At 36.4% G+C, this 14,325-nt stretch overlaps 1 protein-coding gene across 1 annotated transcript in view; it reads left to right on the forward strand.

Moving 5' to 3' along the window:
• Nucleotides 1-14,325, forward strand: part of LOC150094535 (natural resistance-associated macrophage protein 2-like) — a 169,756-nt gene that overhangs the window by 116,651 nt on the left and 38,780 nt on the right. Inside the window, exon 13 of the mRNA XM_090412089.1 lies at nucleotides 6,511-6,670. Within this exon, the coding sequence (XP_090268215.1) occupies nucleotides 6,511-6,670 (160 nt within the window). The remainder of the gene's footprint in view (nucleotides 1-6,510; nucleotides 6,671-14,325) is intronic.

The raw sequence follows: 14,325 nt of genomic DNA on the forward strand, positions 1-14,325 counted from the left end.
CACATTGTGTTCAAATGTTTCTATATATGTATAAAGGGTAGTAGCCAGTTTGCAACTAGTAGCGAAAACTAATTTGTAGTCCATATGTTTAAAAATATAATTAAAAGCTTTATGTATATTCTGAATACAGAGTAATTTAGCTATTTCATGTAAAGGAAAATTTTCTTTGATGGGTGGAGTGGTTAACAAAATTCTGGCTGTTAAGTTTGCATATTTCTCAGTCCTAGAGGGGCTTTAGGCGCAAGCTTTGTTTGCTTGCACTTGGATGAAGGATTAAACTAAATTTATTTCTAGGGTTGATGATTGATAGAAACCTGAAATTTAGGGGACATGTTACAAAGGTGGTGAAGGTAACACAGAGAATTGCAGCAATAATGAGAAGGACGCTGATCTGCGGAGATAAAACAGTTATCATTCTGTTGTATATGACCCTGATCAGACCACACTTGGACTATTATTCTCAGATTTGGTCCCCAGGATTTGAAGGGGATAAATTAACTGTGGAAAGGGTACAAAGGCAGATAACAAAGATGGTTTCAGGACTGTACAATGATAGTTATGAGGATCGACTGAGGGAATGTGGACTGCAGAGTTTGCTGGATAGAAGGAGGAGAGATATGATTGAGATTTTTATACTGTTAGTCATGATTTAGACTTTTTATACTGTTTATACGTTTATACTGTTACTCAACCAAGCAAAAGAACTGGGGAGTTCTTTTGCTTGGTTGAACAGTGGGAAGGAGTGATGACAAGAGGCCATCCCTGGAAGTTACGAAAGGAAACTGTGAGAGCAAGAGGGTGCAGAGTGGTTTCTTTGCATGGAGGGGGGGGGTTGAACCATGGAATGCATTGCCTGATGGTGTGGTGAGAGCGAGAACGCTCAATGAGTTTAAGGAGTGGTATGATAGACTTTGTGTTTCTTAGGAAGGACCTCCCACGACGAGTCTTTTGACTCCATGGAGACATGAATAATAATAATAATAATAATTTATCAGTTGTTGGATATCCTTGGTTTTTGAAAATTTGTGTTAATTTTTTAATTTTCTTATTAAGATATCTATTGTTGGGCGAGAATTTATGTGTTGATGAACTGTGCAAGGACAGTTTTTTATGGAGTATAATGGTAAGAATTGAAGTGCAAGTATTTATTATTATTATTATTATTATTATTTAAGCCTCCAAGGAGTCAAAAGACTCATCGCGGGAGATCCTTCCTAGGAAACAAGTCTATCAAGACTCATCATGGGAGGTCCCTCCTAGGAAACACAAAGTTTATCATACCACTCCTTGAACCCATTGACCATTCTTGTTCTAACCGCTCTCTCAGGCAATGCATTCCACAGTTAAACCACCCTCAATGCAAAGAAACCACTCCTCACCCTCTTGCTCACAGCCGCCTTTCGCAACCTCCAGGGATGGGCTCTTGTCATTGCTCCATCCCACTGTTCAACCAAATGAAAGAACTCCCCAGTGTCAATCCTGTAACCATCTCTCAACAGTTTAAAAGTCTCAATCATATCACCTCTCCTACTTCTATTCACCAAACTCTGCAGTCCACATTCCCTCAGCCAATCCTCATAACTATTATTATTATTATTATGTGACACCTCCTGGGAGTCCAAGGACTCATCGAGGGAGAGTGTGCCAACAGCATCGAACAATTGAACTCTTTCCATTGGTCGATTGGTAGAGCCTCTGCTACTAATGGCTCAGCAAAAAATTAAGCAAGTTTCTACCAATCGACCAACCTTTGCTGGCTAACATTGTACAGTCCTGAAACCGTCTTTGTTATCTGCCTTTGTACCCTTTCCACAGTTAATTTATCCCCTTCAAATCCTGGGGACCAAATCTGAGAACAATAGTCGAAGTGTGGTCTGATCAGGGTCTTATACAACGGAATGATACATTCTTCTCATTATTGCAGCAGTCCTCTGTGTTACCTTCACCACCTTTGCAATGTCCCCTGAATTTCAGGTTTCTGTCACTCATCAACCCCAGATCTCTTGCCTTCCCCCTACTTCCTCCAGTATAGCTCCTCCAATAGAGTATGCAGCATCCCATTGATGTGTCCCAAACCTCAAGACCTTACATTTAGCTGCATTAAACCAACACCCCCCATTCATTTGCCCATCTGTCTAGCTTATTCAAATCCTCTTACTACCAGATCTGCACTATTACTTATATCCCTTCCCAGCTAAAGTAATTCCTGATTGTGTGTGTGGAATGGTTTATGGAATATTTTTGTTTCTATATTATTATGATTCAGGCTTTCATGGAATCAAAAGCTTCATCGTGGGAGGTCCTTCCTAGGAAACAGTCAATCATACCACTCTTTGAACTCACTGACCATTTGTGCTCTCACCACTTTATCAGGCAATACATTCCATGGTTCAACCACCCTCCATGCAAAGAAACCACTCCTCACCCTCTTACTCACAGCTTCCTTTCATAACTTCCAGGGATGGCCCTTGCCCTCGCTCCTTTCCTATGTTCCACCAAGCAAAAGAACCTCCCAGTATCAACCCTGTAACTACCTCTAAACAGTTTAAAAGTATCAATCATATCACCTCTCCTTCTATCTACCAAACTCTGCAATCCACATTCCCTCAGTTGATCCTCATAACTAACATTATATATAGTCCTCAAAACCATCTTTGTTATCTGTATCTGTATCTTTCCATAGTTAATTTATCCCTTCTAATCCTGGGGACCAAATTTGAGAGCATTAGTTCTCTGATCAGGGCTTTATATAATTATTATTATTATCCAGGCCTCCATGGAGTCAAAAGACTCATCATGGGAGGTCGTTTTTAGGAAACACAGTTTATCATACCACTCCTTGAACCCATTGACCATTCCTGTTCTAACCGTTCTCTCAGACAATGCATTCCAAGGTTCAACCACCCTCCATGCAAAGAAACCACTTCTCACCCTCTTGTACACAGCCTCTTTTCATAACTTCCAGGGATGGCCCCTTGTCATTGCTCCTTCTCGCTGTTCCGCCAAGTGAAAGAACTCTCCAATGTCTACCGTGTGACTGCCTCTCAACAGTTTAAAAGTCTCGATCATATCACCTCTCCTTTTATCTACCAAACTCTGCAGTCCGTATTCCCTCAGTTGATCCATATAACTCATATTGTATAGTCCTGAAACTATCTTTGTTATTCACCTGTGTACCTGTACCCTTTCCACAGTTAATTTATCCCCTTCAAATCCGGGGGACTAAATTTGAGAACAATAGCCTAAGTGTGACCCGATCAGGGCCTTATGCAATGGAATGATAACTCTTTTATCTCCATAGGTCAGCATTCTTCTCACTATTGCAGCAATCCTCTGAGTTACCCTCACCACCTTTTGCAATATGCTTCCTGAATTTTAGTTTTCTATCAATCACCACCCCCAGATCTCGTCTCCCCTACCTCCTCCAGTACATCTCCTCCAATCGAGTATGCATCCTCCCATCAGTGGATTCCAAATCTCGAGACTTTACATTTTGCTGCATTGAATAGACAATTACCCCCATTCATTTGCCCATCTGTCTAGTTTATTCAAATCCTTTTGCAGGGCTGCTACATCTGCACTGTTACTGATAACCCTTCCAAGCTTCACATCATCCGCAAACAACTGAATTTCCCCTTGCAATCCATTGACAATATCATTGATATAAAGGTTGAACAATAAGTTCCACAGGGATCAGTAAGATCCCTGTGGAACCCTGTTTGTAACCTTCTGCTTCCTTGATATTGCCCCACCATACACAACTCTCTGATACCTATCAGTGAGCCAATCCTGAATCCATTTGTAACCCAACATTTAAACCCATGTGCTGCAACTTAAATATCAGCTTATCATGTGGTACCCTATCAAATACCTTTGCAAAATCCAAAAAAATGTCAGTATATGCCTTTCCCTCATCAACTGCTCTTGTCACTTTATTATAAAAGACAATCATATTACTAAAGCAAGAGCATTGATGACACACAAACTGGCCTATAATTAGATGCTTCCAGTCTACTACTCCCCTTATGCAGTGGAACTATCTTACCTTCCTTTCATTCCCTGGGTACCTTTCCCACAGCCAGACTTTTATTGAAAAGCCAGGTCAATGGAGCTGTCATTTCTTTAGCACATTCTCTCAAAACCCATGGTGAAATACCATCCAGTCCAAAAGCTTTACTAGTATCCAGAGTACTCAGTATTTGGAACACACTTTCCTCTTGCACCTCTAAACCCTGAACCTGCAATATTCCTCTAGTGTTAAAACCTCCTCCAGGATGAAATAATCCAATAAAGTGCTCATTGAACAACTCCACTATGTCCTCTGCATCAGTCACTCTATTCCCATTTTTATCCCACAATGTCATTCTTCCACAATCGTTTCTTTGCCTACTGGCCACATAGCTAAAAAATTCCCTAGGATTTTCTTTGGGTCTTAGTGCCAATCTCTTCTCGTATTCCAGTTTTGCCTTCCTCACCATTCTGGTCACTCTCCTGGCATGTGTCTTATATTCTTTGTGTAGCAAAGTTCCTGTTTGATATCGTTTGTCATCCTTACAATTATTGTGTTGATAATTATTGTTTCCTAAGTATATGCAGTTACACTGAGAACAGTGTAACTGTATATACTCCCACTGTTCTTCAAAATAGTGATGACAGTCACTGTCGGTGCCAAGTTATTTTGCACCCTAGGCAGAGTTTACAAGTGCACCCCTTATTTCACAAGTGTGCCCCTTATTTTATAAATTAAAATGTTTCTAATTGGCATTAAACAAAATAAAATTGTCTTTCAGGTTAAAATAGGGCTTTTTTTATATTCATTTTTAATTAATTTGAAAATTCTCTGTTATAATTCATTTACAGAAAAAAAGTTATAAAATACTGAAGTTTAATATTTTAAAATGTTAACATTTTAAATTTATTTATCTATTTAACTGAATTTTAAATAGCGGTAAGTTCAAATCATTTAGGTAAGGAACAAACAAGAACCAAGAATTAAATAGTAAAATAGTGTTATGTGTGAGGGATAAGGAAAAATAATCGATAATTAAATCATATATCACTATTTAATTTTGATATTTTAGTATGAATAAAGCATAGCTTGAAGTTTTGCACCCCCTTCATGGCTTGTGCCCTATGCGGTTGCATAGTTTGCCGAAATGGTAGTGCTGGCCCTGATGACAGTAAGATTTCTGAAGCTGATGATGTCAAAATAGCTGAAAGGAGAATTCAGAAAATGTGTATATACAGTTGATGCATTGCAAATGCAGGGCGTGCTGTATAACCATTTCTCACTAGATGTCACTGTGCATCTGCAGCTCTAATGATAAATGAATCTTTCACGTGTTAAGGAGCGATGCATAGTGATGGAATACAACTCTTTTATCTCTGCAGGTCAGCATCCTTCTCAATATTGCAGCAGTCCCCTGAGTTACCACCTTCACCACCTTTGTAATATGTTCTCTGAATTTCAGGTTTCTATCAATCATCACCCCCGGATCTCTTAATTGCCCTACTTCCTCCAGTACAGCTGCTTCCTATTGATGTATCCCAAACTTCAAAACCTTACATTTTGCTGCATTAAATCGAAGCCTCCCCCATTCATTTGTCCATCTCTCCAGTTTATTCAAATCCTCTTGCAGGGCTGACACATCTGCACTATTACTAATGATCCTTCCTAGCTTCATCATCTGCAAACAACTGAATATTCCCTGCAATCCACTGACATTGTCATTGATATAAAGGTTAAACAATACAGGTGACAGTACTGAACCCCGTGGGACCCAACTTGTAACCTCTTGCCTTTGATATTGCCCCGCCATACTTTTTTATCTTCTCTGATACATATCAGAGCCAATCCTGAATCCAGTTGAATAACCTGAACATCTAAACCTATGTTCTACAACTAAATATCAGCTTATCATGTGATCATTGGATCTGATGAAAGTAAAGTTAACTGTATAGATTTATATTCTGATTTAAGTTTGTTGCTGAAATAATTGAGTGAGTTTTCTAGAAAAGATATATAAGACATTGTCCGCATATCAACCATAAAAAACAATGACAGGAGATAGGGAAAGGTTTAATATGCTAGATTCCATAAGCACCAAAAATAGTTCAGCTAACTCGCTACTGATATTTTGGCCCATTGGGAATTCAAATGTTGGAATATACATGTCATTATTAAAAAGAAAAATTTGTAGAAATTATTAATTTAATAAGAGTTAAAATATTGTTATGGGTTAATTTAGTGCATGAGCTTAAGGAAGAATCTTCTAAGAGTAGCAGTGTGTGAATGATGTCCAATTCCTTGGAATATCAACATTTGGTATATATACAATGATGTCACATTTAGAGGTGTTAGAATGTCATTCAAAACTTAGAGATGCTGCTAAACACAGTAAGCATTCTATTCTATATTGATTAGTAAATATAGGAGAATCATGAAAAAATAATATTTTTTAAAATTAAAGTTCATATAAAATAAAATTTAATTGATTTTGTTTATTCCAGAGCAGGAAATATATTTGCGGTAGTTTTGTCGATCAGCATCATTGGCTTAAATTTATACTTTGTCCAGAACTTCACTGAGCATTCACTTCCTCAACACTGGGCTGTATATCTTGCTCTGAGTCTCTTTTTCATCTTCTATTCTTTATTTGTTACTTATTTGGTAAGTCCTTAATAATATTTTTTAATATTTATTGACACTTTGCATTATATAAGCTTTGCATAAACAAAATAAAAAAAAAGTTTGTTTTTTTTTCTTTTGTTAATGCAAAGCTTATATAAGGATGTTTAATGGTGATTTAATAACATTGTTTTCTTGTACATGGATTATAATGACTACTAATTTATTTTTTGTTTGTGGACTTCAAAATTTTATTTGACAAAAAGCTCCAAATTAAAAAAAAAAAAAAAAAAAAAAAAAAGGATTAAAGTTAAGTGTTTTAAATGCAATGGGCTACAAATAAGCACTCTAATACATTCCACATGCTCTTTCTATAGATATCAGTTATTATTATTAGATGGGAACTGTTCCATGTTTTGTCTCTAGAGTAAAGTTTCCATCTTTATATAAATAAATACAAAAAAACGTTCCTTCTGTGAGTTTGAATAATGTCTCTTAACTTCATTTATCTCAGATGTACTCCATCAGTCCTGCAGTTCATTCTACTGTTGTACCATACAAAGAATTGGCTCTTTACTCCCTTGTTATTATAGCTTTACTCAGAATGCCTTGTTCTCTAGCCTCTTTGCTCTGAAAATTTTTAAAAAGAGTTTTTATGCAAATGCCCCCCCCCCCCAAAAAAAAGAATCTTAACTTATGGTACAATATTATTAATACTGCAGGTAGACTGTTTTATATACCTCAGAAACTTTTTCCTCTAGAACCCAAACATGGCATTTTTAAAGCAAGGTGTTGGTCTTTGAATGCATAACACGTACAATGAACTCTGAATAAGAAATATCATATAATGAACTCATTCACAAAAAAAAAAAAAAAACTCTTGTCCCATAACAACAATGCCATTCTAAACAGAAATTTACTATAGAAATTAGAAATTTTCTGCTATGACAGATTATTATTTTTTGTTCCTATGAGTGCTAAAGTTACCTGTAACTCTTCAAAATTAATTATCTCATTGCGATAATGAAAAGACTATTTGGAATATGCTGCTGTTGCTGCTTGTCAGTGGTATGTTTATTATTTCTTCCAAATCATAAGAAAATATGGTACTGATTTGTTTATTGCTTGACAAAACCAAATTTGAAGTTCATGCAGAAGAAGCAACTGGGATCTACACATCTCCTACTTTTTTTTTCTTTTTTTTTGAGAAAATTCCTATTTTAGTAATTTTTCAAAATTATTATTCCTAATATTTTTTGTAGGAGTGCATAAGGGTCAAAGCTGTATAACTGAGAGGACACCTGTACGTAGCCTTTTAAGGAATGGGAAGAACTGACCAGGGCCTCCTGACCTAATCTATAATCGTCACTTTCTCTTGGTGCACCTTGTTAGGTATCTACCTGGATAGTGAATGAATGAGGATGGGCTGGCAATTTGGAATTTAGCTAACCAAATTGTCTTCTTATTGGCTTAAACACTTCAAGATTGGTACTATCAGTATAAGAAGCATCAACAGAAAACAAATGGAACTAGCAGAAGAATTGGATAAATACCAGTTCGACATAATAGGTATGACTGAAATAAAGACAAAAATAGGTGAGATTTTACTAAGAGACACATACAAAATGTTATATTCTGGCAATGACAATCAGGAAAAATAGGGAGTAGCTACAGCATTAAACATTAAATATCAGGATAATCTTAAATGGCAGACCATATACGTCAGCCTGGTTGGATGATTGATTAGTTTATCTGCTCTCCAGCCGAAAGGCTGTGGGTTTAAATCCTGAAATGGGCATGGATGTTTGTGATTGTCTGTAATATACTAGTGGTGGTAGTGGTCAGGACCACATTTACCATGAGGCACAAGCTGGGGGCCTCACTCTCTATGGGGGCCAGATTTTAAAACCTTACTCCTCACAAAGAACAATAAAAAAAACAGCATAGTTATAGTTGCAAAATAAAATACTTATTTTTAAATATTAAATTCATACAATAAAAACTAGAGGCCGCTGAAAATTTTGTGAGGCCTCCCACTTCCATTTGAAATACATTGTTCTTTCCTTAGAATATGAAACAAACAGGAACTCCTGTATTCCATATAATCCATGTATGCAAGCGTACCATTTCTTTGCCGGACGTATATACACATCCAGCAAACCTGGATAATATTCTGTCCATCTGTTGAAAGAATATGGATAAGAAGTGCAGTTTGACCATTATGTCCATTAGAAGGGAGGGACAATAATCCTTTGCATTGAAAAGAACACTTAACTAGATTACCCGACGTATGTAGTAGCTACGTTCAGTTGCCTACAGCAAGAAACGCAGTTGCTTGCCATTGGCTCGATAACCAGAATCGAAGTTATATCAGACTAAATACCTACGAATTATATTCATTTTTTTTCTGCTTGTTTGTAATTATATAATTATAGTTTTTAATGCCAGCACAAAATAAGAAATCCTTTCATACTTTCTTCACTTCATATTGTATCACTTTGGAAGATCAATGTCACTATCAATTTTTTTGCTAATTATTTTAATCGCCAATACATCTTAAAATTCTCCCAGAACTTGATTGAAGATAATTATTTTTGTCAAACAATTATTTTATAAATTCATGAAAATCCGAATCTAAAAATGAATACAGCCTCCATCTGTTTCATATTAAGTTTTCTTTTTTATTCATAATCTTAGTTCGAAGGTTAGTTCACAGATTGCATGAAGGTTCGCACTTTTGCTTTATAGAGAATCATACATAAATCTTGAATCATATCATGTAATGCATAATTTTTATAACGTAATCTGTAGGTTTTTGCATTTCAACTTTCTTGGTTTCCACCTAATCACTCACTACAAATCGAAATAAATGGCAGTTATGAAGTCAACTCTTATGTACATATTTTCATCTAATTTCGATATTATGCCGCAGTTTTGACGTACGATATTTACCCTACAGTTTATCTTTCAAAACGAAATGAAATTTTATTTCCAAAATTTTCATACCAGAATTAATTCCCCTTGAATGGCTAACCCCCTCCCTCCCAAAATTATCACCACACACACACACACAAAATAAAATACTGCTAGATAACATATGTGCACTTTCTTTTTTTTCCAACGTAATTGTACTGTTGCAGTTTTAAACAAAAGACAAAGACAGTTTGACATCATTTGGTGTTCATTGAAAAAAAATCGTTCCTAATATTGAAATATGTGACTCATATAATTTTAATTTGCAATGAAAGAAAGAAAGCAAAATGTCATATTTATTTCAATAAATGTTATTTAAAAAATATAAATATTCGACATAATATTTCCAAATGCAAACATTTTGATTAGAGAGACAATAAATAAATTGTGCAGCAAAAAAGTGTCAAATTTCTTAGGACAGTAAAGGAAATTCCAAGTAATGCAGTACACATAAAGACAATAATCCATTAACGGCAGGGAGGGGGGGGTAATTGCATTTTAACAGATAGAATGTTGATGAATTCATTCTACCTTTTTATTAGGTCAAAGGGATTTTGAGTATATTTGCGAACATATATAACTTTCAACATAACTTAGCCAGTTTTGTTGTAAAAAGTGCCGCATTTGAAGAAATATTAGCAGCATAATAATAAAATAGCAAAATTCATAATGCTTCAGAATAACTTGATAATTTTGATAATATCAAAACAAGATGAGACACGTGTAGAAATCTACTATTATTATTATTACGGGTATCTCCATGGAGTCAGTAGACTCATTGCAGGAGACCCAAACTAGCAAAACAATATCTGTCATATCTTTTCTTAAATTCATTTACAGACGAAGAGCTCACAACTAAGTCAGGCAATGAATTCCACTCATTCACCACCCTCCAGGCAACAAACCTTGTTCTTGACACCCTTGTTAACCACACTTTTCTTTAATTTCCAGGGATGACCTCTTGTTCTTCCATCACTATCACACAGCTGAAACATTTCCCTTGCATCAATCCTATAAACATTGCAGTAATTTAAATGTTTATATCATATCCCCTCTTCTCTGCCTATCAACCAACCTCTGCAATCCACAAGCTCTTAATCTATCAATGTAGGGAGAATTTTTTACATCACTCACCAACTTGGTCACTCTTCTCTGAACTCTCTCCACAGCCTCCTCATCTCCAAGGAATCCAGGTGACCAGACGTGAGCACAGTAATCCAAATGTTGAAGTATCAATGCTTTATAAAGGGGAATAAAAACCACTTTATCTCTGGATGTCAGTGTGTTCCTCAACAACCAAGTAATCCTATGTGCAATCTTGGACACCTTAGCAATGTGTCCCCTGAACTTCATCTCCCTATCTACCAACACCCCTAAGTCCCTAGCCTCATCAATCTCTTAGAGTATTTTTCCATCAATGTAGTACACAGTTGATAATCTTTTAATCCCAAAATGCATGACTTGACACTGAATATCTCCCTTTAAGCCATTTCCTATATCATTTATATACAAATTAAACAACAATGGCCCAAGCACAGAGCCTTGAGGCACACCACTGGTCACCTGCCTCATCCTGGACTTGGCTCCTCCATACACCACCTTCTGGTATCTCTCCCTGAGCCATTCTCCTATCCATATCACCAATTTAGTATCCATTCCCATCTGCTCCAATTTGCATAACAGTGTTCCATGGGGTATCCTGTCAAAAGCCTTAGCAAAATCCAGATGTACCACTGTGTACCAGTTCCTTTGTGCAACCTAGATGTCATTCTATTATGAAAAGTTAATAGATTGCTAAGGCAGGATCTACCTTTAACAAAACCATGTTAGCCTCTATAGAGTATCATATCCTGATCCACCCATTCTTGAATTTTGTTTTTAATCAACTTTTCCAATACTTTTACCACTACTCATGAGATGGTGATTGGTCTGTAATTAACTACCACAGTGTTAGAGCTACCCTTATGCAAAGGAACCACTTTGCCTAACTTCCACTCCCTAGGGACCATACCAGAGTTCAAACTTAAGTTAAATATCCAAGTAAGAGGGGGTTGACAATTTATTTGCACAATTACGCAACACCCAAGCTGATATTCCATCTAAACCTTATTATTAGAGTCCTTTTAATTGTGAACTCTATAAAGATATATTTAATAAATTGGTTGTATTTTTATGTTTTTACTTAATTAAACTAGTTTCATTTTGACGCAGATGGTTTTTGCTTCTGGACTACGTGGAGTTTTAGATTATTGTTCTTATCAATATTACTAAATTCCAATCTCCTTCTCTGGAAATTTTCTCTTAGTAAATGTTTGACTTGTGTTGACCAACCACTGAGTGACTTAGCAGTTTAATCCAGAGATTAAATATATGGTCAGTTTAATCCATAATGTTCTTAAGAATATTTCGCCCTGTGATTTTCCAGAATCCTGTTAGTAAAGAACAGATTGCTGAGTATTGAACTTGCGATCATTTTGAAACACATTCCTGAGACAACAGAGGTTTTTTGTGTGCTGCTGCTATTTGTATTAATTAGTTGGGTAAGAGCAGTTTCTATATCACATAAACAGAGAATTTGATTTTCAAGTTTATTATTATTTATAAATTAAATTGATTTTTCGGTTCGTTTTTTTGTGCATCAAGATTCTAGTTATTTTAGGGTAAAATGTCAAGTAAAAAAGTGGATGTTAGCGAGCATAGTAAGTTATCGGTACTATTTATTGCCTCTATGTTTTAACTAAAGCTGGAATTATTATGCTTATTACTGCAACTTAAAAAATCAAAGCTGGAGTTGAATAAATCTTAATAATTGTGCGATAAATTTGGAACTGAATTAATCCTATATATAGATATATTATATGCTTTTTATGTGAATCCCAGGCCTCCAGTAAGTAAAGTGGTCTCGCACTAGGTGATAAAATTCACCTTTCACCTAAAGTTGGGTGGTTGGAAAGCAGTTATGTTAACATTCTGTCAACCAGGGAGGCATACTATGCATGTTACTGCATAGTTGTATTATTTTTAGTGAGAATATCTGAACTTTACATTTAATGAAGTTCTGATTTTTACCTTGATTAGCAAGCTTAATTTGATTGCATTTAAATTCTTTTTTTTTTTTTTTTTAAAAAAAATTTTATTGCTATACTCAATTATTACCGTACCTTTTTAATATTTTTTCGGTATTCAGAATTTTTGTAGAAACTATGATGTTTGTCAACTAAGCTTGTCAAACAAAATCAATGTTCTCAAAATCAACAATCAACATTGCAATTGAAATCTTTCACAGAAAGATTTTAATTACTCTTTCTTTAAATTAATTATGACTCAATTACATGGAATAGGAGAGAGAATAGGAAAGATTAGGAGAGAATGAAGAAAAATATGTGAATGAGAAAATAACAGTTGATAGTGTAGAAGGCGTGAGTGACTGTGAAAGTTTAGATGGTTTTGTTTGGGAGAGTGAATTTCGATTTAGAGTGACTGACCTGCAGAGGGAGATAGAGGAGCTGAAAGAGCAGGTGGAATGTCTTGGGAGAAGTATGATAAATATGAAAGACGAGATTAGAAGAATGGAAGAGATAAATGCAAGGCAAGTCGGAGTAGGGGAGAGAGTTTTGGGAATGATAGGAGAGGAGAGAAATTTGTGAATGATAAAAGAGGAGAGAATGGAATTGGATATGGAAACAGGAGAGAGAGAGAGAGAGGTATGGGAATGCTAGAAGAGGAGAGAATGGAAACAGTAGGAGAGACGGAATGAGAGAGAGGTATGGGAGTGCTAGAAGAGGAGAAAATGGAAACAGTAGGAGAGAGGGAATGAGAGAGTGGTATGGGAATGCTAGAAGAGGAGAGAATGGAAACAGTAGGAGAGATGGAATGAGAGAGAGGTATGGCAGTGCTAGAAGAGGAGAAAATGAAAACAGTAGGAGAGAGGGAATGAGAGAGAGGTATGGGAATGAAAGAAGAGGAGAGAGGGAATGGTAAGAGGTATAATGTATGGGGACTCAATGATCCGTGGTGTTCAAGATAGGATGTGTGAGGAGTGTTTGCCAGGAGGAATGATAGAAAGGGTGGCTTTGGCAGTTAAGAGAGGTGAAAGGGTGGATGAGATGATTGTGAGGGTGGGAACAAATGACTTGAGTGTTGGTGTAAATAGGGCAGCGAGAGATATGAGATTCTTGCTTGAGGTGGTACAAAAGAAGACACAGAGAGGAAAGATTGTGTGTATGTGTGTTGCCTAGGTATGATAATGACGAACTGAGCGGTAATATTGAATGACATAATAGCTAGAATGTGTGATAAGAGTGGACTGGAATATGTGGATGCTTGGAGTGTGTTTGAGGACAGAGAGGAATTGTATGCAAGAGACCCCTTACATTTAAATGAGGAAGGACGTAGGCATCTGGAGAGATTGCTGTTCTGAAAAATTCAGTGTGTCTCAGGGAGGATGGTAGTAGGGGTGGCCTCTTGTGGGAATGGGTACTTTGGAGAAGGGGGACGACATCAGGTAACACTGAGCTCGGTGAAGTCTAGAGGGGATAATGCTGGGTATAGAAACAACGGCATTTATATGCTATATACTAATGCCAGGAGTATCCGGAATAAGGGAGAGGAATTGGTGGCACAGATAGCATCAGCCTGGCCAAATATTATTGGGATCACTGAAACGTGGTTGACAGAAGAGAATATAATAACACGAATAGAAGTTGCTGGGTACTGCATTTTTT

The sequence above is a fragment of the Typopeltis vanoorti genome, chromosome 22, assembly GCF_054136105.1.
Source record: "Typopeltis vanoorti isolate ZY-2024b chromosome 22, IOZ_Tvanoo_1.0, whole genome shotgun sequence".
Taxonomy (NCBI): Eukaryota; Metazoa; Arthropoda; class Arachnida; order Uropygi; family Thelyphonidae; genus Typopeltis; species Typopeltis vanoorti.